Source organism: Leucopleurus acutus, assembly GCF_964270905.1.
Source record: "Leucopleurus acutus genome assembly, chromosome: 1".
Taxonomy (NCBI): Eukaryota; Metazoa; Chordata; class Mammalia; order Artiodactyla; family Delphinidae; genus Leucopleurus; species Leucopleurus acutus.
Window position 1 is genome coordinate 129748491 of NC_139142.1, and position 27308 is coordinate 129775798.

Consider the following 27308-nt stretch of genomic DNA (forward strand, 5'->3'; position numbering starts at 1 on the left):
TACTGTACAGCACAGGGAACTATATTCAATATTCTGAGATTAAACCATAATGGAAAAGAATATAAAAAAAATAATGTGTGTGTGTGTATATGTGTGTGTGTATATATGACTGAATCACTTTGCTGTACAACAGAAATTAACACAACATTGTAAATCAACTGTATGTCAGTACATAGAGTCACAACCTTAAAAAACCAGCAAAAAAACTACACCATGAAGCACTCAGTGATGGTTGCCAAGCACCTTAAATGTATTATCTCATTTAGTCCTCAAAACAATCCACTGAGGTGATGCCATGATTATCCCCATTGGTGGATGAGAGCTGAGAGAGGTAAGTAACCCGTCCTAAGGTAAGGGAGTCAAACCACCTCTCTTCTGGATGAATCTGCCCAGTGCCAAGTGTTGATCTTGAATACATGAAGGAGAAACAACCTGAGAAGCAGTTGGCAATGATACTTACTTCTTCGCAGTTTGGGCCTACGTCCTGACTAACACGTATTCAATTACCAAGTGTAGCTTTAAATAAACGTGTGCTCCAGCCTCTCAAATTTAAACAGTAGTCTTCCATGTCATAATTACGCTGGCTGTGACACGAGCCTAGCCGAGAGTGGATTTTTATTTTAACCAGCTTGAGTAGGTGCATGAGTGTGGGCTGAGCTTTTTGCTTGCTAGTCAGTACTTGAAAGCGGGCTCCAACCTTTAATTTAAGCATTCACTTGTAGCACCAACAGGGCTACAGGGCTTCCAGTATCAAAGACACACTCCTCCATCCTTTCATGGCCCTACTTCTGTAAGCAGCGTGATTGAACTGCGGCACCACAGAACCTTGTTTTCCCTCCTCCTGGCAGCGCAAGCCAAAACACTACTGCCCCATTCATCTTCGCGACATCAAAATGAAGTCCCGGAATCAATTTCTAACAAGCAAAGTGCAAAAATCCATTGAAGGGGTCTCGTGGCTGATGCCTTTCATATATCTCTCAACAGCATACGAGAGGCAAAATGTCTGCACAGAAACCCAAATCATACCATAGAAAGGTCTTTTGCAACATCCAAAAAGTGTTTTTTGTTTTTTGTTTTCCTTCCCTGAAACGATTAAGGGAAAGGACGATACTGAGAACATCTGATTGTTCCTAATGAATTCCATGTGCCTTGAAAATGTTTGGCGACCTCCCCCAGGGGCTTCCCGTCAACCTTTCTAAAGAACAACACTCTTGGAGCGACAGCTGGGGCCTTTCATGCTCTGAACTCCACTGGCCTCCTCTAGCTGCCTCATCTCCTGCAGTCCCTACAGGCCACACTCAAGTACTTGCCAGCCCCAAACTCGCCTCCTTCCCTGTCTAGCCTTTGAGAATTTTCCCAAGCTCTACTCCTTGTTGGGAAGACCTTCCTTCGCTTCAAAGCTCAGCTAAGCCTTTGCCTCCCTCAGAAAGCTGTTCCTAAGCCCTCAGTCTGATTCGGGCTTCTCCGTGCTCCCAACAAACTCCCCATTTCTCCAATCTGGCACTGACACCGTGTCATGGTTTTATTTCCGCCTCGAGTCCTCACTGGCCTGTGAGCTCCTTGAAGGCAGGGACTACATCTTCCCTTCTCTCTGCTTCTAGCACTTTGTACAGTTCCTGCCACACAGCAGATGCTCAATAAATATCTGTGCGTATTTTGCCTACCTCTCACTCCACGAAAGTGCTCCGAAGGAGCCTGCCACCCCAGTTTGCACCCAAGCTCAGAGACTGGAACAATGTATCTTTGTGAGACTCCCACTGTGGTGCTGCGCTGTTGGGTCAGAGCAGCAAGGAGGTTCGAAACATGGGCTTGGGGGTCAGACAGGCTTGGCCTCCAAGGGCAGCTCCGTGCTAGCTCTGTGGCCATTGGGCAGGTCCCTGCCTCCGAGGGGTGGCGGTAAAAGGCTCACAGGAGTAAGAAATGTGGGAATCCACTTCACAGCGCTTGGCACACAGGGGAAGCACTTTAAAAATGACAGGCTTAGGACTTGTATTACTGTTCACAGTGGTAGGGCTTGGATCGTGCAGAATTAGAAGCCTCTTAGGTTGTATGCTGAGAAATATCATCCAGGTGCCCGTTCCACCAGCCCCTTTGCGACCAAATCACATAACTCACGTCTTTGGGCACCGGCAAAGGCCCCGGTTAAAATGCCAGTGTGCATCAGCTGAGGTGAGATTGGATGAAGTCATTACCCCGACTTCAAATCTGTGTACATGGCGTGTGTCCCATTCCCCACGTGAATATGATGAGGACCGTATTCATCATAATGCTTGTTCACTGCCTACTATGGGCTAAGCACCTCTTACTGGTGAGACACTGTAGAAAAGCACCTTGGATGTGTTACTTCCTACTTTCCAAAACCCATATGAGGTCCATGTTATTATTATTTCTTAATTTTACAGCTGATAAAACTGAGGTGTAGAGAGGTTCCACGATTTGCCTTAGATCCTTCAGCTGGCATATGCAGTATTTATGGGATTTAAACCTACTGGGAAAAATTTTCAGATCCATCCATGCTGTTATACTTGTGCCGAATTTCTTACATTCCTTCCTTATTCATTTCCCTCATGTCACCTGGAAGAGCTGGGAGAGAATGGGACACAAGATGGAAACACTGAGTTTGGGGAGAGGGAAGAGGGGGCGGTCTGGAAAAGAGGCACCGCTGATCTCTATGTAGCCAGGCGGGGGACGGGGGGTGGTGCAACTCAGCCCTGGGCTGCTAAGCCAGGAGACCACTGGGAGAGCTGAGATAGGAGATGATGGACTTTGAAAACACAGCGAGTGTGCTGAGCCATCCTTACCTAGAACCAGAACCCTTAGCAAAGAGCTCAAAGGTACACAGAAAGCATTAAGTCTTAGAAGAACTTCCTGTACCCATAACAATATCACCGTGTCTTCTGATTCACTTTCTCCTCCTACCTTCCTCCTGGATCATTCAAAAGCCAACATTAAAAAAAAAAAGAAAAGAAAAATGTAAAGGTGGCTGTTGTGATATAGTTTATGGCTTTGTACACATATTTGAAGTATACAAATGCCTTCAGTTCCCTTTCGTCGGGTCACAGATTCAGTCTTCTGTTTGTGAAGCGGTAGTACGAAGAAATTGAGGATAAACGCAATGTGTGTTAAATGGCAGTGAAAAATTCCAAAGCCTGGAGTCCAGAGAATATTTTCAGTACTGTGAGTGTCTTATTTACACAAAGCGTACTAGAATGCCCCCACCCTTTAGTAAGCTTTTTTTTTTTGCGGTATGTGGGCCTCTCACTGTTGTGGCCTCTCCCGTTGCGGAGCACAGGCTCCCGACGCGCAGGCTCAGCGGCCATGGCTCACGGGCCCAGCCGCTCCGCGGCACGTGGGATCTTCCCGGACCGGGGCACGGACCCGTGTCCCCTGCATCGGCAGGCAGACTCTCAACCACTGCGCCACCAGGGAAGCCCTTTAGTAAGCTTTTTGTCGAAGTGCAACATACACAGAAATAGGCCCAACTCACAAATGTAAGCTTGATGAATTTTCACAGTAAACACTTTGAGATCAAGAAAAAAAAATGCCTTTTGGTTTTTAGTCTTTCTGTGCCTGGGTCAAAACCACTGACTAATGCAAAACTGAAGGTATAAAACTTATTATTTTAAGTTCAGTTAGCAGGAAAATATTAGAAATTTAATAAAATACAATGCCTAAAAAGAGCCATCTTCCTTCAAAGAGAATTAATTATCTCGGAAATCTGGAGGAAGTTTTGTTTTCTTTGTAACCGTAAGTAGGCATGCAGTTCGCTCTCTAACCCTTTTGACAAAGGTGAGGGCTTCGCCTTCCCCACAGCCTTTCTAAGGAGAGAGGACGCTATCTTTTGTTTCCTTCCTCTCCGCTCCCCGTCCTTCCCTCACGTCATCATTGCGTGTTGTTCTGACGTGAGACCATTTCACTCTCTCACTCTCCTTTAGCCCTCCTGCTTTCGGGCAGATCCAAGAGGAAATGAGGCACTCTTTCTCCTGGCCAGCCTCACTCTGGGCCATTGCACAACCACTGTTTTCACAGTGAGTGTGTTTCAGCCTAACCTTTAATTGGCTAATAAGACCATGTTGGGAGCGAGGTAACCCAGTACTCTGACGCTGATCTGGCTCTAGGGGCACCAACTCTTCTCTTGGCAAGAAGAGTCAGGAGCAAGACCCTAGCAATGCACAATGTGCCAAAATACATTTGCTCCCAGTCAACTGATGGTCTGATGGTAGGTAACCACATGGAACCAAGACCTGCGTGCCTCTTAGTTGGTAAAGATAAATCATAAAGTCTCCATAAACCACAATTTTATGCCAAACCTCTGTTTTATTAAAAAAGAAAACAACAAAAAGGTAACCACCAGCAATGGTCTTACACGGCCAATAAAGAGGAAGTAACGTTATAAAGAAAACAGGGATTAGAAAATTTGTTCTCAAATTCATGTTTGAAAGTGCTTTGTTTAATATATAATTGGGGGTTTATCTGTTAAATCTGTATAAATTTAAAGCCCCTTCTATTGTTACCTTATGCTTTATCACAAAATCTTCTATGTCGGGCTTCCCTGGTGGCGCAGTGGTTGAGAGTCCGCCTGCTGATGCAGGGGACACGGGTTCGTGCCCCGGTCTGGGGGGATCCCACATGCCGCGGAGCGGCTGGGCCCGTGAGCCATGGCCGCTGGGCCTGAGCGTCCGGAGCCTGTGCTCCGCAATGGCAGAGGCCGCAGCGGTGAGAGGCCCGCGTACCGCAAAAAAAAAAAAAAAAAAAAACTTCTGTGTCTCCTAGAGTAAATTGTAGAGAGCAGTTCTCAAACTTTTGGTGTCTGGATCATTTCACGCTCTTAAGAGAGCTTCTGTTTATGTGGGCTAGATATCAGTAATTACTGCACAAGGAATTAAAACAGAACATTTAACAATATTTGTCTATAATTAATTTGAAAATAACAGGAATAAATTCATTACATATTGACATAAAGTGTTTAAATATATATTTACAAAACAAAAAAGTTAGTAAAAAATGCCATTATTTTTGCATCTTTAATCTCTGGCTTAAGAGAAGACAGGTAGATTCTCATATCTGCTTCTGCATTCAATCTGTTGTGTTCTTATGGTTGAAGTATGTGAAGCAATTCTGGCCTCACACAGATATGCGGCTAGAAAAGGGAGGAGCATTTTACTGGGCTTTCCAAATAATTCTGGATTTTCTTCTTTGACACTACACCAAAACTCAACAAGTGGTAGTTTCTTAAAGGTTAGTTGGAATATGGAACCTGAAACCATACCAGTAATTTTCTGTATTCTGTTAAATTCAAATACACTGGTATATTTTGTACTTTGAATGAATCTTTTACACCCATCCATATTTTTATAATGGCATGCATTTGGTCACTTGGAAGCTATTAGTTCAATGAGTTATGTAGCTCTTCCAGATGTTGACATGTTGCATTACCAAATGGGATTCTATCAAGTAATCACATTTATTGATATCACCACCTACATCATCAGAAAATTTTTTTATGTATTAGGATGCTGTCAGGTTCACGGTGTTGGGTACAAGTGTTACAAAATTCTAATATTTGCCTGAAAGCTTGAATCTATTAGTAATAAATATTGTCAACTATTTTTCTTGAAATGATGAGCTTACTTGGTTCATTTTTGAGAAAATGTAGGACATACACGTAAGTCTGAACAACTGCCGTCAGTGGTTCTAGTAAGAAAATGGCATTCCATTCAAAAAGCAGTGAGTTCAGCTCTTAACTCGAACAATGGCACAAGTACTTTTCCCTGGAGATCAACATCCTTCTTCGGTACGGAGCAGAAGCGCTCTGTACTTTATGTGTACTTCCCATTTTGTCAAAAAGACTTGTACTCAAGGGTCAAAATTTAATAAGCTTAATAATTTTTACTGCTTCATCAGGACAGTCTCAAATGAACTTGGTAATGTTTTGTTACCAGCAAGTCCACAGTAATAGCAAAAATGACTATTGCCTTGATTCCTGCAAAGGTATTAGGAGTTTTACCCGCCAGGGCTTTGGCACTATCAATGCAAATGACCAGTACAGTCAAAAGGGCAAATAATGTCTTAGTGTTATTATGCAAAGAGTTTTAATCTCTTGGAACCCCTGAAAGGGCCTTGGGGACCCCCAGGGGTGCCTGGATCACACGTTGAGGACCACTGCTGTGGTGGATAGTACCAGTATAAATCCACTCTCTAATCTGCTCAATGCTTATGTCCTTGTGGGGTTCACAGAAAGAAGATTTAAAAGGTTTATTTCTGTCTCCACATTCCTGCCCTCCCTGCTCAAAAAAAATTCCATTGTGGCGATCCAACATAAATAGTGTGTATAGAACAAAGAAATTGCAGTACTCTTGAGTTCATCAGCATTTTTCTCCCTAACAAAGAAAGCTACTCTAACAAGCTACTGGGAAAACTACTGTGAGTTATAGGAAATATGACATGCTCAGTCCCCCTTCTATCCCGTCTAACTCCCAACCCTCCCAAACCTTTTCACTTCGGGGGTATTTTGGATGAGCTCCTCATAGTGTCCTCAGAAATAATTGGGTGTCCTAATTCAGCCACATGCAAATTAATGCTCCCCTAAAGAGGCCTTATTATAATTTCCAACCCTTGATGTCTACATAATCCCCTATAGTTCTTTAACTTCTTGCTTTCTAACTTCTGTTTACCGATGCACTACTTTTGTCAGCTCAGTATAGCATCAATTAGTAACACAGTTGTTTATTAGGTCTCCCTAGAGCCTTGAGAAAGCTGCTTTGTATTTATTAATGACTACGCAGAGCACTACTATTTTTCGATAGCATTTAAAAATGAGTAAATTACTGAAGATGAACTATAAAAGAACTTCAAATGTCAAAGGCAAGCAAAAAAAAAAGCACATTATTTCAAACCACCCATAATGCTTGCATGGTTAATTTTATTTTCAATTTAATAACAAGAAGCGGGGGGGAGTCAAATCCAGACTCTTCTTCCCGTTCTACCGTTAGCATTCTGGAGTACACACCATTTGCTTGACAGAACTGAGGCACCGATCTGGCGACTAATTAAGAGCCGGTGTAACAGGTCTAAATTTCATTATCACACACACCTGTTAGGTAACGCACACCTGATTCAGCAAAAAATCCACCCACAAGGCGAATGTTAAAAAATTTAAAAGCAAGGGTGTGGGGGGGTGCCGGTGGGGACAACTCCAGAAACTTAGGTCCAGTTTTATGTCAAGCATAATTCAAAACAACCAACTTGAAATGTATCCAATTTGTACTCTCTTATTTAGTGAATAATTCCTTGGACCCTATTAGGTGAAGTTAGAGCTGCCCATGCCGGTACACAATTCGCTTCTTAAGGAAACCAGAGACCAATCTCTCCTGCGATGAGTCTCTCCTAACCAAACTTAGAGCGACGGGGAGCAATTATAGAGCTCATTTGCCCTCCTTTTATATTCCTGGTCATTTATGAAATGAAGACGCTGATCTGCAAAAAAATCACTTTGCATTCAAGAAAGGAGCTCTGGGAGCTACCCCAGAGCATCGAGGCAGAAAAACACACCTCGGTGCGCTTCCTTTGTCTTGCGCTCTCTCTTTGATGTGTAAGTCACTGGTGGAGTAAGCTGTGATCGCTTTGATGTTGAACTTCTAGACTTTATTGTTACTAGCATGCCTACAAGGAGAGCTGTCAGTCATGTCGTACATCTGAACAACCGTTTTTCTTTACGGCACATCTCTTACAAGCATCAATCCTTAAGTACATGTTTTCGCATTTCTGCTGACTACCACACACTTCATTGGAGGAGGGCTGTGCTCAAATATAACTATAGCACCCACATCTTCTGTAAACACCCTGAGGCGTCATCAGACGGCTGGTTACCAACCTTCTGCAACAAGAGAAGCCTGAGCGCAAAACATATTTCTAGCAAATGAAAACAACACTCAAGCCATCTTAACAGTCAAAATGAGGAGTTTAGCCAATATTTCCCCTAAGCAGCCATTGAAATCATACAGAAACTTCCAAGCCACTTTAAAAGGGATTCTGAATGCAACAGCAACAGGGGGCTTAGAAAGTCTGCCAAAACTTTGAGAAGTCTTGACTCACATTAAATGACTTTGTTTCTCTGCAGTGGGGGAAACAAAACACTTCTGTTCTACATGATTATGCCTGTGATAGAAACATTGCTTTTGAAATAGATTTCTGCCAATTATTTTGTCAAACAGTATCATTTTCAGAAGGTGCTTGCTATTATGGATGTAGCTTAAGTTACAGGAAGATGGCTTTCTATAATTTTCTGTCTAAGGAGAACATATGGATGCATATCAACATGTGTCAATTTCTTAAATATATGCATGCCAAACGGGCAATGTGCTCATCCTCAAAAAAATCTCTGTTGAAAAATACACGGCTCTGATTTCATTTACCGGCTCCCATCAGATCTACTTTTCAAACTCCCTTCTCATCTGTGCAACTGCCGAATATTATCAAACCCAGCTGGGAGATTCCACACAAAAAGGAAATAAAGTTAAGGTGCTTACATCACACCATGCTGGTTTATAATGAACTGGTATCTTTCTGAATAAATGTTTCAACGAAACCCAAGTTCTTAGAGATACAGGGTCACAGATGAGGAAGCAGAATATTTTTCATGATAGAACTTAGTTTTGTAGTTTTCTTTTATTAAGCTGGCAATACAGGAGAGATACACTGTTTCTGCTTGTTAAAAATCTGCAAACAATATATTGGGAGAGACTCAATGTCTTTGGGTTTCTGGCCTGGAATATTTGGTAAGGAATAAAATTACTGTGGTGTGTGATGGTTAAGACTATTCCAGGGCTTCCATTTTTAAGCAACCTCCCTACCCCGACCTCCTCGGTTTTAACTCAACCATCAAAAAACGCTTTGGGCTGGAATTTGATACATAAGGTATGACTAATTTACCAGAACTAAATCAGGGCATAAATATTAATGAAAGCTTGCTTATTCTTAAATTTATTTAAATAATTGGCAGAAAGTAATTACCTCTTTCTACCTTAAATTTTCACTCCCCAAAGGAACCGATCAGCTGATGAAGGGACCTCTAGCAATTAGGGGTTGAGACAAGGAGTAAGGAAACTAGAGTGTATTTGTTTTCTTCCTCCCAGTCTTGGACGAGAAGCCAGACCTTTCCTTCTGTTTTAAGACAAACATTTTCACAGAATGAGAGAGCTGGAAAAGCTCTTCATGGCTATCAATTTCCCCTAATTTTACAAATGGGGAAAGTGAGCAATTGAGGTAGCCTGACCTGGCAGGAGAACCCATGTCTTCTCCCACCCTACATGGGGGTGGGGGTGGGGGGTTCCACCATCCAACACTACTGCCCTGCACTGGGGACGGACGACTCACATGTCAAATAAGGGTGTTGGACCTCAGAGGTTTCTCGACCAGAATCATCTGGACAGCTTTAACAAATTATCAATACTTGAGACCCACCTCAGACCAATAAAATCAGAGCTTCCAGGAGTGGAGCCTGGGCTGGTGTTTTTCAAAAAGCTCTCTAGACAGTCTAGTGGGCAGACAAGGCTGAGAACTAAGAGACCAGATGACCTCTAAACTCCCTCTTGGGTCTACGGCAGAACATTCATCACTGGTTAGAAAAAATTCTTGGATTTCATTCCCTGCTGTTCATCCATGAGGCCATAAGCAATTCTAAGCCATTACAATTTCTATGCTGGCCGAGCTGTTGTCACTATCTGTATTTATCTAGTTCATTTATATGTTTACTTAGGTATTATCTACCTCTTCCCACGAGAACATACACTCGAAGAGACCAGAGGTGAAGCCTGCTGTGTTTGCTGTTGCCCCCATGGCAACATCACATCTGCCACATGATGGGCTACGGCACCGCCATTTTCCAAAGAAGGAGGGGCTGGAGTTGGTGCAGAAGGGGGTCGGCCTTCCTCCACATCAGCCAGAGTAGTTCCACTTTTCTGTTTCACCAGACTAGAATCTAAGTTGCACAAAGGCAGTGTGGTGTCTGCGTCATTCAAACTTCGCCATTCCAGTGCCTGGAGGGGGGCAGATACACACCAGGTGCTCAGGGCCTGAGAAACACCACCTTATAAATAGGAAGCATTCACAACTTGCAGGGCTCTAAAACCTGGACTTTGTTGCTGAAAAAAAAGCAACATAGAAGAGGCATCACTGTTGCCACTGGAGTTGGCCTTGACTTTTGAGGCACAATCCCCAGCCTGCCCCACTGAGTGGTCACAATGGTGGCAAGACCCAGCCTCGGGGCTCACTGAGGGCTAGAAGGCCAGAGCTCCTGGGCAAGGTTTATGCAGAAAAGGAATACAGGGTTGGGAAAGCATCACAGGGGCCTCTTCTGTTTGGATCATTTGGGGTAACAGACTGGGAGCCTGCCCACTTTTTTCCTACACACTGGTTGATAGAAAGGCCGGAAATAGTCAGAAGAATATCTCAAATGTGTTAATAACATCCAAACAATGGCATAAACTGCTCATGGTGTGCACCTCACCCACTCTGAAAGGAGATTTCAGTGGCCTCAAAGGAAAGTTTAGGCTTACCTTAATATCACTGACCTGAGCATCCTTTCCTCACTAGTAAGAGGAGAGGGTCAGACCCGAGCAGTAGTTCCCAAACCTGTCAGATCCTCAGTCACCCAGGGGAGCTTTTACAAATTCAGGTTCCTTGGCCTCTCCCCAGACCATCGGAATCGTGATCCATATAGGTGGTGATAGAGACCGGGCACTTAGTTTTTTTAAATGCTTCTCAGCTAACCGTGAAGATCAATGATATTTGGGAACCACTGAAGGGTTGGAGGATTCTGCTGCCCATCTGAGCTCTGACAGGCAAGGGCGAGGTTTCACAGAGGGGGTGAGGAGGACCATCTGAACTGGCAACACCTGAGACACCTTTTAAATACCTTCCTGGGTTGGGAAGACCAGGCTGACAGAAGCAGGGTCTCCATGGGTGGGACCCGGAAATCTGCCTTTGTAACTCTTCGGGTTATGGGTTGCTCTCCAAAGTTTCAGAGCCACTGCTTAGACAGGATTTTAGAGCTACCCTATGGCTTATTTGGAAGGGAATCATGTTCACACATAAATAGAAGGATTAACTTTATCCAATTACATTAATGTTTCATTGCGTATTGCAAACTCTTTGTTTTAAATGGCACGGACTTCATAGAAACTACAAACCTATAAGCTCAAAAGTCTTAAAGCAGCTTTCTCTAGTTAAGCATGGCAGGCAATTTCTCAGTGCATGTCTTTAAACGCTGATTCATGGCTTAAGATACACGATAGGGAGGAAGGTGTCCTTGTTCTATTATAAAAGCACACAGGTGGCACCTAAACAACGTGGCACACAATAGGCACTTAATAAGTATTTGCTGGAACAACTTTATTTCGTTATTTATACCCAGGGTTCTACCGAAGATTTGACATGAGATAAAGAAAAGAAGAAAAAAAAAACGCAACGACTGCAAAATGAAAATAACATTCTGTGAAAAAGAGAATATTTCTCATGTGGTCAAAGAATGACACTTCTGGGTGGCGCAGTTTGAAAAACGGTTTGCTTCAGTAACTGATCTGAAACTTAACCACAAGTCTTCACTTCTGAACCACTACCTTATTTCTATGATGAAAAGGTTTAAGCAGCAGGTTTTCCTGACTTTTTAAAAATTCCCTTCCTTCTTTTTCATGTAAAGATGCAATTTAATCTTTCCGGTAGGAACAAGTAAGCACTGTCGTCCTTTAAAATCCTGGTGATTATCTGTCATTAAGATCACCCTGGTTATTCTAGCTCAGCTCAGAAGCCTGGACTACTTGAGCAATGCAAAATTCACGTAAACTTGAATTCTCATCTCTCCCCGTAGCATCAGTAACAAAAGATATTTAAGGAAATAGGAAGGTCAATAATCATTTCTTTGATTCCAATACAGAAACCAGATTGTTTTGTAATAGTTTCACACTCAATATACCACTGAAATCTAAGCACACATTTCACTTGTATTATCTATTATCCTAAAAATTACACAAACGAATGCTTATCTCTACTTTGTGCACTGTTTTAAAGCATAAATGATATAATGTTCTAAAAACCTGTGTAACATATACTCAATTTCTTTGGCAAGTTGTATATACTTAAGTGAATAAAATGCTCTAACCCTAAGACTTCAGAAATCAGCGGGTTAATAGTTTTGCATCCATTGAAAAATTGCTTTATTGCCAAAAAGATCAACAATAGTTTACTTCTTTCTAAATGTTTCCCTTTTTTGAAAGAAAAAAAAGCTTTAGAATTAAAAAGGGAAGATGCCGGATTTCTCTGAACAAAATGACTGACAATCTCTTTTTAAAAAATATTCGAGGGTAGAGGAATAGAATTGAGGTTGAAATTCTAAAAACAAACAACCAAACAACAAAAAAACCCAAGGATTACCACAAAGGTCGTAACTGTTTACTCACAAACCAAATCTCACTTAAATATTTAACTTTAATATGGAGCCAAACAGAATTTTATAAATCAACTTTATCTTAAGTTTGAAAAAAAATTCCCTTCCAAGCGAACTTTTAACATTCATTATCTCTCCCACAGACGCATTTCTAACAACCATGCAAAACAATAAATTACACTTTTGAATCTGATGTAGAAAGTCCCACAGCAATCGAGAAAATAACTTCAACCTTTGACCTTCTCCACTAGCCTGATGGGAAATGCATTGGCACTGTTACCGCTTTTAGCATTCCATGAGAAAGTAACCACTAGAGGGCAGCCTTATTTCAGCTCTGACACACTACTTTGGCGTAAAACACCTCAGAAATGCTTCTCATGTTCCTTTAATTATTTTTTCAATATCTTTGATTTTCTTGGATATTTAATATCAACTTCAGTTCATCCAAAAGTATTTCTAAGTAGGTCAAAGGTCCACTTTCACAAATTACAACGGTAGCACAAAGGCTAGTCATGACGTTCAAAAGATACAACCTAGCTTATGAATCTTAAAAAAATTAAAACAAAATTTAAACTCTTTTCTCTTTACTACATGGTGGGTTAAGTGCTGAGTCAATCATATCACAACTAGGACTCGGGTTGTGGTACAACAATTCAAGAGGTTCTCGTCAAACTGAAATGTGCTTGAGGAAAAAAATGACCAAGGTTGCTAGAAGGCTGACTGTGAACAGAATGGAGTGGAGACACACAGCAAAGATTGAGGGAGGGTGTGTGTGTGTTTCATACTTAGTCTTCAAATAACTGACAATCTTTCAATCTTTCATATGAAAGATGGATTAAATTGTATTGTACACAGCCCCAAAAGAAAGGATCAGAATCGAGGGATTAAAAGTACAAAAGAGAGACTTATGCTTGAAATAAAAATAATTTTCTTATTCAAGATGGAATAAGCTTCCTCTAACGATAGTGAGCTCCCCATCATAGGAGGTGTTCAAGCATAACCAGACAATTTGCCAGGAACGCCGTGGAGAGGAACCAAATGCCAAGAGGGTGTGTATCTGAATGACATTTTAGGTTTCTGCTCTCCCTGAGACTCTATGAAATGATGCTTATTTGCTTTCAGGCAAAGACCACTCAATCCAGTTGCCAGAGAAATAAACCCCCATCAAGTGAGAAATGAACTTTTGCAGATCTATCTACTTGGAAACTTTGACTCTGATTTTCTAAAAGACAACAGATTTCTCAAGAATACGCCCAATGATCATGCCCGTTAGCTGTCATGGAAACAACCAGGACAGCACTCACAAGCCCAAGGATTCATGAGTTTTCTACTCCATAAAGGGATATGAAATTTAGAAGATGCGATTTTGAATGCTCCCTTCGCCTAAAGCTAAGTGGACCATATAGATAAGTCTCCAGCTCGATTTTCTCATAATGGAGTTAGGTTACACAGGTTAGCTGCATTTCATAGTATTCCATATTCTTTAGGAAAGTAATGCTTACATTTCACTCAGATCCTCTTACAAGAAGCAGACTTAATGAAAATCGTGGATGAAGAGAGCTAATGGTAAGCAAATAAGAATAACCCTATTTGTACCAAATTGATTTTATTAAATAGTAATTTAAAGATATTAGGCTCAGCAAAGCATTACATAATTGAATCTATTTTTTTCCCTTATAAACGCCAGAGTTATAATTTCCACTAACTAGAGACAAAGTTATATCCAGGACATTTTCACAGCTTCCTCCAGGGGAGGCAGCGTGAAGACAGTAGAAATTAGGGCTCTAGCCCTCGCTTCACTTGTCAAGCTTGGCTAACCAACACATAACCTCTGTGAGCCTCAGTTTCTTCGACTAAAAACCACGACAGTGTCAATGACTTCCCAGGGAAGATTAAATGCGACAAGAATGGCTGCAAACCATAAAGCAGAAAACAAATATAGATTAACATCAAACTGCGATTTGTTTATGAAATGCTTAGTAAATTTCAGAGGCAATGAAATCAAAGGCAAAAAATGAAATCGCTGGCAAACCTAGGGAACAGGTTTGACATTAATTTTTATACAAAGATTTTAAAGTCATCATAATTCTTCCTTATATTATGATGAGGGCTAACAAATGCAGCTTAGAAAATCCAGAAACAAAAGATTTCAACTGCTTTCTTGCGTTTTGCCTGTTGGCTAATATATGCTAGTATCTGTCTATTTAGACCTCTTATTTCCGGATATAGCACTCTGACAATGAACAGAAAAACCATGATCAATCATGTCACAGATAATACTGACAGATACAAAAATCTCTGACTGCAAATCTCTAAGGCCATGACTCAAGGGCTGGTGTGGAAGGGAGGTATTGTCGGTGGAGGAGCTAGAGGAGGGAGAGAGAATAAGTAAATCATTCCTCAAAGGGTCAATATGTGGTCTTTGAGATAATATCAAATGTGAATTCACATCTGTGTTGTCACTGGTGGACCCCTCCAAATTATTATTATTTTTAAAGCACAGAAACATAAAGGCTAACTCTGAGCATCTAATTATGGTTTTTTAAATTAATAAATATGAAATATATAGGTTAAGGCGGGCTTGATTTCTTATTAATAAACACTGTGAATACTTAGAATCCATGCAGAAAATTTCTATGACAAAGTATTCATAGATTAGTTCCATACAAGGGGTTTATTGATTACTAAAATAAGCTGAGAAGATTTTAAGAAAACTCAACTCTGCCTCTGCAGATCTAGCTATCTATCTATGTATCTAACCATCCAGTAACTTTTTCTCCCAGTAAATGGTCATTTGTGAATATTATTTTCTTAGGTGCCCCAGAGCAAATTACAAAGTAGCTAGGTGCTACTGCTGAGGCTTTGCAATTATCTACTTGCTGACCTCATCCATTTTATTGTGATTCACTTGGCTGGGAGGGAAAGGTTGGGAAAAAAAGGAGTCTAGTAAGAACTATTAATATATTTACTAATGTATCTACTAGATAGTAAAAAAAAAAAAAAGCCCTAATATTTAAATCATATATATATTTAAAGGACTAAGTCTGTTTAGAAATTGTATTATTTTATAACTGGGCAGCATTAAAGAAATTATATGGTACTCAATTCAAATCGAGGGCAAAGTGGTTTACTTAGGATAAATTGAAAGTGATGTGATTGAAATATGTAAAACCAAGAGACTGCTCATGAAAATGGCGCTTCTAAAATATTCTCCACTTCATAGAAGGTCCGAGCTCCCTCCTCACCCAGTGGACAAATGGACTCAGAGATCCTCTTTGTCTTGAAAAGAACTGACCTCTCCTTGTCTGCTAAGCACTCTGGGGTCTGAAATAGCTATTTGAGTTTTCTCTTTCCAAGATCCAGCCATCACCCTCTTCCAATCCTACCCATCAAAGGTCATGAAAATGGAAAAAAAAATCCCAGCTAAGGGATACCACTGACACAGTACTTAAAATAAGACGAGGGATAAAATTCAAATTTCATTTGGGAAAGAGAAAGGCCAAATTCTTTAAAACTATAAAATCACATTTACTAGAGTAAATCACATATCACCCACATATACAGTAGTTTCACCCACATATACAGTAGTTTCAAAGCGGTAACATGCCTTGTGTTTGTACATGGATTGTGCTGAGGGAAGAATCTATGATGGGACAGACATTCCCCTTAAGCCTCCCTTCACTCCCTTAACTCCATTTACATGAACACAGGCTGAGTGCTCCGCTGCTAGGAAGCAAAGGGGGGTATAATCTACTAAAACTGATGAAGCGCTCGCATTTCCCTTCAGCACTGGCTGCTGCCTGACATTTGGCCAAAGCACTTTTATGATGCGTAGAACAAGTGCTCCCCTGATTATAAATGTTATCTCTGGCTCTCTCCATTTGCTCAAGAAGCAATCCAAATGGTACTGGAATTCTGTTGTTAATTAAACAAAAACAAAACTGAAGGATGAGACTAGAGTTGCTCAAATGAAGATTTATTACTTCTAAGCACAAGCCCACTTTAAGCCTAAACTTATTTGACAACTAACGCAGAGGAAGGATTTTCTTCTTTGGTGAGTTCAAAAGGCCTGCTTTAATGATGTTTTAAAAACATCAGTAAATCAGCCAACAAAGAGAATGTTTCTCTTTTATGGTGGCTTGTTCTCTCCTCCCCCAGCCACATGCATACACATACCAAAAAACTATATTGTAAAGAGTGTTTCTGTTTTGTATAAAAAACCTAATTACACAAACTCTCTTACATATGGGACCAATTTAACTATTAAAACTGAGAGGCAGTAGGGAAGTATTTAATATGACTCTGGGACAGTTTTTTTTCCCCTTAAATCTGATACGGAAACATTTACAGCATTCCTTATTTTCCACAAACTATTTTTCTTCAGTTTAAATAAGCTCCAAAGCAAGATAATCCCATTAAGACACAGGATATTATGATATTGGGAATGAAATATTCTAATTGTCTAAATGCATTTTATTTCTACACCTCCCCCCTCCGCCCCCCCGCAGCTGCGCTTATAGAAAAACTGAATTGCCAGTACATCTGAGCTACTTTTCGCAAAGCACAATACTATGCATCTATTATCTTGTGGCAGCCAGAGGTCACTCCAAGACAAATGTGTGGGCTAGAGCTTTTGGGGGATATAGTGGCGGTGTGATTCCCATGGTTATATCACTAAGGGATACTATGGAACTTCATTTTGTGCTAGCACTACAAAACCAAAAGCCTATGTACTCAGAAACATCAACATTAAGTTAAAACATTCAGACGCACTTTCCTTATTGTTTGGTGGTTAGTGTTCATTAGGGGAAATAGTATCAGCTGCTCACCCTTCCTCAGTCGACACCAATCATACTAAATAAAATAGATAAGGACTAACATTGACACCTCCCCAAATCTATTTCACGCCTTAAAGAAAAAACGGAAGAAAATGTCTTAACTACAAAGGCTATCTGAATCGTTTTACTCTTACAGGATTAATGAACCGCTGGAAATAGCATAAAAGTTTTTTAGAGGGGGAGGGGAGAAGCATACGTTTCGTCTGCATAAGAAGTCGGTAAAAAAATCTTAAAATCATTTTGGGAAAAAAAAAAAAAGTTAAGTGCTTAAGAACGTGGAGGTCTCCTACCCTTTCCTTTATCTGTTGCATATTCTAAAAATGATTAAATTTCATTTCCCCCAAGCCACCGGGGAAAAGACAAAAATTTGCTCTGGGCACGTCGTATAGAAAGATTTCATCTCAAGCAGCTCATCTTAGCGTCCAGTACGTTTCGGCCTGTTAATAATTAATAAAAGAGATGCCACCCAATCTCTAGTGAAGAAAGGCAAAGCTCGGTGATCCGAAAGTAAACCCAGTGCAGATACCGAACTGGTGTCCTTCATCTAGGATTGCAACAAAACCTCAACCTTAGCAAACGTTTAACGAGCGCTCCGCGCCCGCACGGATGGGCAGAACCCGCAGGACAGTCTGGGTCTGCAAAACTGCTGCGTATGAGGGGAGCCCTGTCCGCCGCAAACAGATGGGGCTCTAAATCCCCACTCCCAGCGGCCGAGTCTGCGGGCAGATTATCGGCCCCGAAGAACCTGCTGGCGCACGAGCCGGCGGAGGGCTGCGGGCTGAGTTTTCTCTCGGGCGGTTTGCGTGTCTCGGCTTGTCCGGACGGCGCAGGCGAGTTCCTGCGCACCTCCAAACTTTGGCTTTCCCATTATATTTTCCCTGACTTGCCATGGTTTCTTTCCTCCTCACCTGAGAAGACCTGAAGCCAGTCCTCTCTGCAACCAGTCCCCGCTGCCATCCCGCCACCAGCCCAGCAAAGGACTTCGGATCAGGGCGGAAGGCCGGACGAGGAGGTCTGGCCGCGACTAACCCGCGCCCGCCGGCCTTCCCCGCCGTCTAACCTCCACCACTGCCCGCGAATCCTGTGCGGGGGGAGAAGTTGCCTCCCCACATCCATCCACAACCCAAAGTATCAAGTGAGGGTGCGCTGCGGCTACCGCCCAGGGAGTCTTGGCACGCTCCAGAAGCCCGTCTCGCTCGGGCCTGCGCGCTTTCGGAAGCGGCCGCGGCGGGCACGCAGCGCGGACCGTCCGCACTACCCCTGCAGGCGGCCGCCCTGGCGCTCGGGGCCGCCGGGCGGCGGAGGGGGGCGGGGGGGAGCAGGGTGCAAGGCCCGGGACGCTGACCAGTCCCCAGGAATGACACCGCGCCCAGGCGCACGCTCGGCCCGGCCCGGGCGCGGCGCCTTCCCTACGTAGGCCGGAGCTGTCCGGGGTGCGGGCCCTGGGGACCCGTCGCGGGCGCCCCTTGGCTTCCTCCGAGCTCCTCAGACCCTCCCCTCCCTGCCAGAAGCGCGGCGACTCCCAGCAAACTTTCTTCCGGGCGCCCCGCCGGGTGCCAGGCGGACCTGGGCGACTGACAGAAGCCGGAGAGGACAGAAGAGAGGGGTCCAGCCCATGCGCCTTTGCCCCCGACAGGAGGCAGGCAGATCCCGCGACCGGGCTCAGGGGGCGCCCTGCAGGGGCCCAAAAAGCCCTGGCGGGGCTCCAGCGCCCAGCCCCGGGCAGTACGTGCGCTCGGGCAGGCGCGCCCACCCCTCCCCCTGCGCGCCCGCCTCCCCGCCCCCCGGAGCAGCCAGCCCACCCGGCCCCGGCGGGGCGCCCGGGCTCACCTTTCATCGCTGCGATCACAAAATACATCATTTAAGCCGCGGTGCGGAGAGCGCAGGGAGAGCGGATGGTCCGACCCCGGAGCCCCCTCTGCCGCCGCCGCCGCGCCGCCGCCGCCTGAGCCACAGCAGCAGCTGCCGCAGCTGCCCGTCCGCCGAGAGCCATCCCGAGCCATAAGAGGCTCCATGTGACCGGCTGACATCACGGCCGCCGCTCTGTTTACACCGCGCCCCTCCGCTTCCTCCCCGGGCGGGAGGCGGGCGGCGGGAGGCGGGGGCGCCCTAGCGCCGCGCCCCGCCCCGCCCCCCCGGGCAGGTGAGCGGCGGCGGCTCCCGGGCGCACCCGCGCTGGCGCTGCCCTCCCACGCCCCCGGCCCGCACCCGGGCGCCCGGCCTTCTCCTCGCCTCCCTGGGCACCTGTGGCCGCCCGGGCGCTTTCGGCGTGCAGCGCCCGGAAGATCGCGCGTCTACTTTCTCCCGCACCTCTTGGGCTAGAGGGGCGCAACCAGACGCTACTTTCCTGCTCTCTTTCCGGATCTCCCAGGGGTGATAACTGTGCCAACTCGTTGGCGGAAAAGAGGGGTTTGTTCGGTCTGGCGCGGGGGCGGGGGGTGTTGTAGTCACCCTCACTTCCAATTTCCCAGATCACCCCAGCTTTATTCGGAAGGTAGAGCCCCCTCCGGGGGCCGTGGAGAACGCAGTCATCCGGACTGCTCGGGGAGTGGAGTAAGCGCCTCCTCAGTAAGATCCTGGGAGGCTCGGCCTGGGAAGGGGGAACTCCGCCCACCCAGACGATGATATTTCTCATCACACCTACACCTAAGGTCCTGGTTTACACCTCTCCCTTCCCCCAGGAACACTGATACCTGGAAGGAGAGCAGAAAACTCTGTGTGAATCACCTAAATGAACTCGTCGCCAGCCGATTTGAGCCACTAATTTCCCAGGCTCTTCCATATATCCACCATTCTCTCCAGAGAACCAATCTACAAGTGGAAAAGGTTCTAGTTTTCATACCCTAAAAATGAGATGTTGTGGTACTTTGGACAGGAAAAACAAAAAAGAAAAAACCAACAGCAACAAAAAAGCAAACAACCTCTAAAGGTCAACTTTGTGAATTTTAACTTGCAGCTAAGACCTAATTCCTTCCAAACAATCCTTTTTACTGGTCTTGTGGAAACTTAAATCATGATATTATTGTCAGATGAATCTCTTTACTATGAATTTCAGATGCTACATACCCATAGTCTGTGTTATTTAAAATTTCTGCAGGCTTGTCAACAGTATTGAGTGTAGCAGAAAAAATTATCAAAAGCCAAGTTTGTTACCTACTCCAGTTCCTTCACACAATTTCAACTCTGCTTTCTTTTCTGATGGCCTGTGTCTCCATTTACAACGCAAATACTAGATGGTTACTAGTTGTTGCATTCATGGTAGTTAAACAAGGAGAGTCCTAACATTTTTTCCCATATAACCGAGTTGTCCTTGACTCTGAGTTGGCCCATAATTTAAAACACATGCAGACAATCAGCACTGGAAAAACTAGGATTCATACACTCCCACCCCCGCATCCCCCTTCAAGGCAAAATTTACAGAGCGCTCTGATTTAGAAGGTCAAAAACAAAAAAAATTCATCGTACATTAAATCAAGCTGCAGCTTTATAAAAGTTTGATTTCAACTAAAGTCATCCCAACACAGTTTTTTTCTTTAGAGTTTTCCCCAAATAAAACCACAAAAATAAGAAATCCTAAAAACGTGGAGTCAAGATCTACTCATGTTAACTCAGCTGCGCAGCCATAGCGAAGTGGACAAGGGTTTCAAATGAATCAATCATACCCACTGTGATGTTTATAATGATGAAATTAAGTCACACCACGTTCCCATGATGCAACTGCATCTCCCAGTGAGGCAACACCCCTCAGTTACACTGACACTATCCTTCATATTTGGTTCTTGATTTCCCTCATCCTAACGACTTTAACAAGGATGGGTAATGCCAAGCTGTCCTGTTGGTAGGTCCTGGATATGATTTTCTATCCTTTGTATTGTTAAAGGATGGAAAAACATCACAGAGTGCGTGCTCATAGGGGTGTTTGTCCATACTCGCTGCAAACGAATCCAGATATACCACTCTGAAAATTCAGTGTTACTTTAAAACAGCATGCTGCTTTAGAAAATAATGCTTTGAAAATGACCAAATCCATTTGGTCTGCCTGTCAGACATCTGACTCCAAGGTAAATAGTCTTATATTACTAGTAATTGGTATTTATTTCCAGGCCATTTCAAATGAAATCGGTAATTGGGAATGACATGTAACATGACATGTGCTCCTGCAATTACAAGAAGAATCATTCATCCTATAGATATGTCCCCAATAGAAATATATTCTCACAATACTTATTTGAAATATTTACACATTTATTTAACAAAGACATTTCCAGGATAATGTAATATTGACCCTGCCCTTTAGAAATGTATTTCATTCTCACCCTACAACTAATGAGCAACAGAATTTCAGATATTGTCGTAACCTTCCTGTGTGGCTAGATGCTATTTGTAATACATGCCTCTAATAAATGTATTCTTTTATTTTCAACACAGCTTTCAACCCAGGGTATATTAGTGTTCTTTATATTAACACAAAGCTCTCGTGAAACTTCAAAAGTAAAAACAAGAGGTTTTTTAAAGCCTCTTGGAATACAACTTTTCTACAGAGTTATACGTCCTCAACCAAGTAAATCAGTCAGGAATGAAAGGATCTGTATTTCCCTTCAATACTACTAAACTGGAGCCAAAAAAGATGCACATTTCAGTGCAAAATTTTACCAGCTAAATATTGAAATGCAGGAATAATTATTTGGATTCCATTAAATACACACTCCTGGAGTGCCTGCTATGGGGGAAAAACAGTGTTAAGCAGTATACTCTTTCCATTTGAAAAATTTTTACCAAGTGTTCTGGGGAAAAAAAAAAAACATAAATAGAATATTGCTTACATGAAGATAATTAAACAGGATGGGAACTCTTTACCGTGAATGGGATTATATCATACATGCATTCTCAAGTCAAATATTTCTGTTGGCTAAACTCTGAAAAAGAAGGCACACACTGCATACTTAAAACACATGTAATTCAACTCAGAGTTCTCTAGAGAAAGCCCCACATGGTGTCCCTACGTACTGGGTTTCACATTGGATCTGTTACTTAGCAAGGAATTGGAGGGACATGACCGATGTCAGGTTGTTCCAAAATGCCTATGAGAAAAGCCTGCTGGATTTCTGCAGGGGTCTAGACTGGAGTATAATCAGTAAATTGGTGTCTATCTTCCCACTTTCAGAGGTTAAATAAAGAAATGATCCTTGACTTTAGGAAAGTACATTTGGTTTTCTACCAAACGGAATCTGATCTCACGGTATACCACGCCGACTCACACACTGAGTGCTATTGGGGAGAATGGCAAAACAATGGGTTGACAAACTTTTCCAGAATCGGCAAGTGGCTCGCAGTACAAAGATGTTTTCAAAGTTGGCTGATGCACCCGAGAGGGAGCATTTTGGCTCTGAGGTTCTGTCTCGCCTGGGCCCTGATTCTCTTTTTCCAGTGTGTGGCAGCTTGCTAATTCAACTAACTTCTTCCTAGCTGAACAAGAAAGGGATCAGTGAAAGGTTAATGTGGTCCCAGGCAGCTTGATTCAGCTGAATCCTTAGCCTCCATGGCATTGTGATCTGTAGGAGTTGGGCCATTCAGGCCGACATAAAGCCAGGGGACTGGGTCTCCTGCAGACCAAACAGGGTCAGATTTAGTTCTGATCAAGACTACTTGGGAAGCTCCAGAGTAGACACAAAATTGCCTACAGTAGATCACAGCCTTGCTTAGTTTTGAGTCTGGAAGGAGCCAATGTCTCATAAAGAAACATTTATAAATGGAATAATACTCGTAAGACCAAGGTGACAGAGGGGTCCCCTTATTTATATGTGTTAGGGGGAGGGGATGAACAGATTAATATAACTTGTTTTATTCATGATTTTAAAGCAAATATAGATGCCAGATTTAAATGTACATGTATGTATGCACATACATAGTCCATGAAATATAGTGAAATGAATGATATTTTGATAGCAAGAGACATCTTCAATTTTACACACACACTCACACACACATACATATTTCACATTACCAAGCACATATACTGAATACTTCTTATGCTCCTGGCCCTATACTGGAGAATCAAACAAGAACAAGACAATAGCTCTGATCTTGAGAAGCTCCCTAATCAGCTGACCTTGGCTCTGAAAACTATATAGAAGTCAGTTCCCTGAGTCTGAACTTTCCTAAAGAAAGGCAGTGTCTGGTCAGTCACCCATTGAAAAGATGTTTGTACAGCACTTCACCCCTCACAGTTGATAGATGGCTGCAAATTATTAGTGTGGCTGTTAGTGTAATGGGATGTCAGAGGTGAAAGATTTGGCTGCATTGAGACAATGGTGAAGAGATTGTGAGTTTCTGGAACCACATATCTCATACACCTATTAGGAAATTCAAGAACTGGCAGATATTTTGTAACCATCACAAGGAGGGAAAGGGTAAAGCTCACAGGCATTCAGACCCAAGCAACCCCCATAGAATAGGTATGTGGGAGGTGCCTCACTACACACACACCTGCTAAGGCGGCAAGGAAGGAGACTCATCTCCGAGGCCAGAGGAGCTACCATTCCTGGTGTTCCCATGAGATGTCCTCACCCCCCTCCTACAGCTGGCAGTGGAACAGGCATTCAGGAAATTATTCTTATTTATTTTATTGAAGTATAGTTGATTTACAATGTGTTAATTTCTGCCGTACAGCAAAGTGATTATCATATATATATGTACATATAGATACACAATATATATTCTTTTTCATATTCTTTTCCACTATGGTTTATTACAGGATATTGAATATAGTTCCCTGTGCTATAAAGTAGGGCCTTGTTGTTTATCTATTCTCTGTATAATAATTTGCATCTGCTAATTCCAAACTCCCAATCCATCCCTCCTCCACCCCTTTGCCCCCTGGCAACTGAAAATCTGTTCTCTATCTGTGTCTGCTTCTATTTTGTAGATAAGTTCATTTGTTTCATATTTTAGATTCCACATGTAAGTGATATTGTATATTTGTCTTTCTCTGTCTGACTTACTTCACTTAGTATGATAATTTCTAGGCCCATCCATGTTGCTCCAAATGACATTATTTCATTCTTTTTTATGGCTGAGTAATAGTCCATCGTATATATGTACACCACATCTTTTTTATCCATTCATCTGTTGATGGACATTTAGGTTGTTTCTGTGTCTTGGCTGTTGTAAAGAGTGTAGGAAATGATGTTCCTTTTCTTTTCTTTTTTAAGTTAAAGGAATATGGGTAGCAGAAGTGAACTCAGAACCTGGAGCCCCGGGTTCAAATTTCACACTTGTCACTAGCGTTCTACGTCACTTTGGGCAAGTTATTTCCCCTCTCAGTCCGTCAGGCCCCTGACCTATAGAATGAAGAAATGGGAACAGACCTCAAAGGGTTCCTGCAACTCAAATATCCTGTGACTACTTTCAAGACCATGTCCCAGCCCCTTCTCAGAAACACCTTCACCCCTTCCTCTTTGGGGCGCCATGTCCACTTCCTTCTCCAAGGAGCCTTCCTTGTTTCACTGAACCCCAGGGTAGGCTACCGTGAGCTCTGCCATTAGACAAAACTGGGCTCCAAACCAACCTTCATCCTACTCACTAGCTGAATGATCTTGAGCAAATCTTTGTTTCCTCATATGTGAAAGAAGGAGAGTAGAACCTCGTAGGCACACTGGGAGGATTAAATGAAACAACTTAAAGAAAGGACACAGCGATTATCTCTTAGTAGACTTACAAGTGGAAATACCATCACCATTCCCACATTGTTATACACGCATATCCTGTGCCTGGCAAAAATTATTGACCTTAATAAAGATGTGTTGACATGATTATCAGCACACACTTTTGATAAGCTTTCTACAATTTTGAAACGTGTGTGTGTGCATGTGTGTGTGTGCATGTGTCTGTGCATGTGTGTGTGTGCGCACACGCGCGCGCGTGTGTGTGTGCAGCAAGCATTTATTAAGTACCTGCTAGGTACTGGGAATACAAAGATGGATAAATATTAAATTACCCCTTGGTATAAGGGGCCTCTTTTTAAAATGTATTATTTTCTATAAGAGTGCAGGCTTTTTATGTCTTGTTTCCTGTAAGAATGCAAGTTCCCATCCAATGAACAATGATAAACATCTGTGCATTACACTGTGCTGGGACATGGAGAGGAAAGGAAAAAGAGTAAGATGTCAGACCTTCCCTCAAGGAGCTTGCAATCTAGTAGGAAAATGAATTCAATGCTTATAATGTAAGGCAGAATGTGTGACACATACTCTAAGTTAAGGTGCTTTGTGAGCCAAGAGTAAGAGAGGTTACTCTGTGCAGGGTTAATCTTATACTTTATGAGCAGAAGGACTTCACGGAGGAGGTACCACTTGAACTAGACCTTGAAAGACAAATCAAATTTTAGTGGATAGAAAAAGGAATAAAGGGCAAAAGGACATCTTAGAAGGAGGGCAGAACACAGGTAAAAGGACCGAGATAGAAAATGCATTTTTAACTTAAGAAACAACTAGTAGTGATGGTTTAGAGTATCATGAAGTACATATAGATAAGGAGGGGAGAAAGCTCAGAATATAGGTTGTAGCTATTTCTTTCACTTTCCTTCAAAGTGCCTAGTACAGAGCTTTGCAAAGTATACACAGTCAGAGAATGAGTTTTGAAAAAAGAACTGAGGGCAGAAGAAGGGAACTGTGCTTTAGAAAATAAATCTCTTTGCAGCTTGCCTATTTCATAGTCTTATTCTAAGGATTAGTAGTTGGTCTGATAGTCATAAAGTTAAATTACACTTAATAAAACACACAGAGCAAAAGAGTTCCACATCACAGCACACCCAGGAAGAATAAAACTGGAAATGGGTGTTATTTCATCAGAGTGAAAAGCTAAGCAGAGCATTTTAACAGGAACTAGGTAAATTGAGTGTTATTTGATTTCGTATCTCATCCATTTCAGTTCTGAAAATGATCTGAGACAGTTCTATTAATACAGATGTTTCATATAGAGGTGATATGTTATTTTTTAAGAACTCTTAAAATATATATTTTCAAATAATGGGAAGAAGATAAGCAGTTACAGATGGTTTTCCCTATTTTTGTCACGCATGATCAAGGACCACAGCGTAACGTGGGCTTCACTGGGAAATCTGAGTCTCGCAGCTAGGAGCATCCCAGGAGAAAATGTTGGCATTATTTTGCTTTCGCAGAGAAAATATGCTTCTGTTCAGTCAAGCAAAGTAATCAATTATTATGCATTATGATACTCATTTTATAACTATTGACATTTCAGACAGTTGTACCACATGTCAATAATGGTTTTGAGGCTCACATTTAAGCTCCAGCTCATAGGATGGAATTCACTGGGCCGACAATGTTGGGTCAGAAGTCTATTCTCTGCCCTCAGAAGTACACTTATTATTTATGTCCAGTCCTGCACTGAGGAAGTATGCTGTGAGGACTGAAACAAGAACAGACTTGGGTGTGTCTTTCTGTTTTCATAAAAAATGTTAATTTCTTCTAAATATATTAGATTCATATTTAAAAATCAATATTTTTCCCTTGAATTAAAAAAACGGTTCCTACATTTTGTAAGATGGAGGTTCATTAAATTAGGCATTCCATTCAGAGGCTCCAAAATTCACATGAGATTTTGAGTACTCCAGTTAAACCTTGAGTTCCACAAAGATGACTTTCTGAAATCAAAATGGCTTTCCAATGCTTATATCACACTGCTGCTGTTCCTGCTTTTACCTCACCTATTGCTTCACAATTCCTTGGAACTTACTCTGTGGCAGGTACTTTTTAACACTGAATTCACTCAAAACTCTCTTTTGTAGGTAAGGAAACTGATGCACAGATAAATTAACTTGTCCAAGAACACAAGGAACCATAAGGAAAACCCAGGTGAACTGAATCTAGGGTATGCACCCTTAACAGCTACGTGATGACTCTCAAACACTTTCTGAAATTTCCTTGAATTGTGCACTACTCAGTATTTTGAAAAAGGCAAGCTGACTTCTTCAGGAATCGAAGTTGACTACTCTAATAAAATTTAGG

At 42.5% G+C, this 27308-nt stretch overlaps 1 protein-coding gene across 2 annotated transcripts in view; it reads right to left on the bottom strand.

Moving 5' to 3' along the window:
* Nucleotides 1-19312, bottom strand: part of RORA (RAR related orphan receptor A) — a gene marked incomplete at its 5' end in the record, with an annotated part of 100266 nt that extends 80954 nt beyond the window's left edge. Inside the window, one exon of one of the 2 annotated variants that reach the window (XM_082832416.1) lies at nt 19111-19312. In XM_082832416.1, the coding sequence (XP_082688542.1) occupies nt 19111-19141 (31 nt within the window). Of the gene's footprint in view, nt 1-18188; nt 18238-19110 lie in introns of those variants that run through there. The other variant, XM_082832415.1, reaches the window with a different exon arrangement.
* Between the last annotated feature and the right edge of the window lie 7996 nt (nt 19313-27308).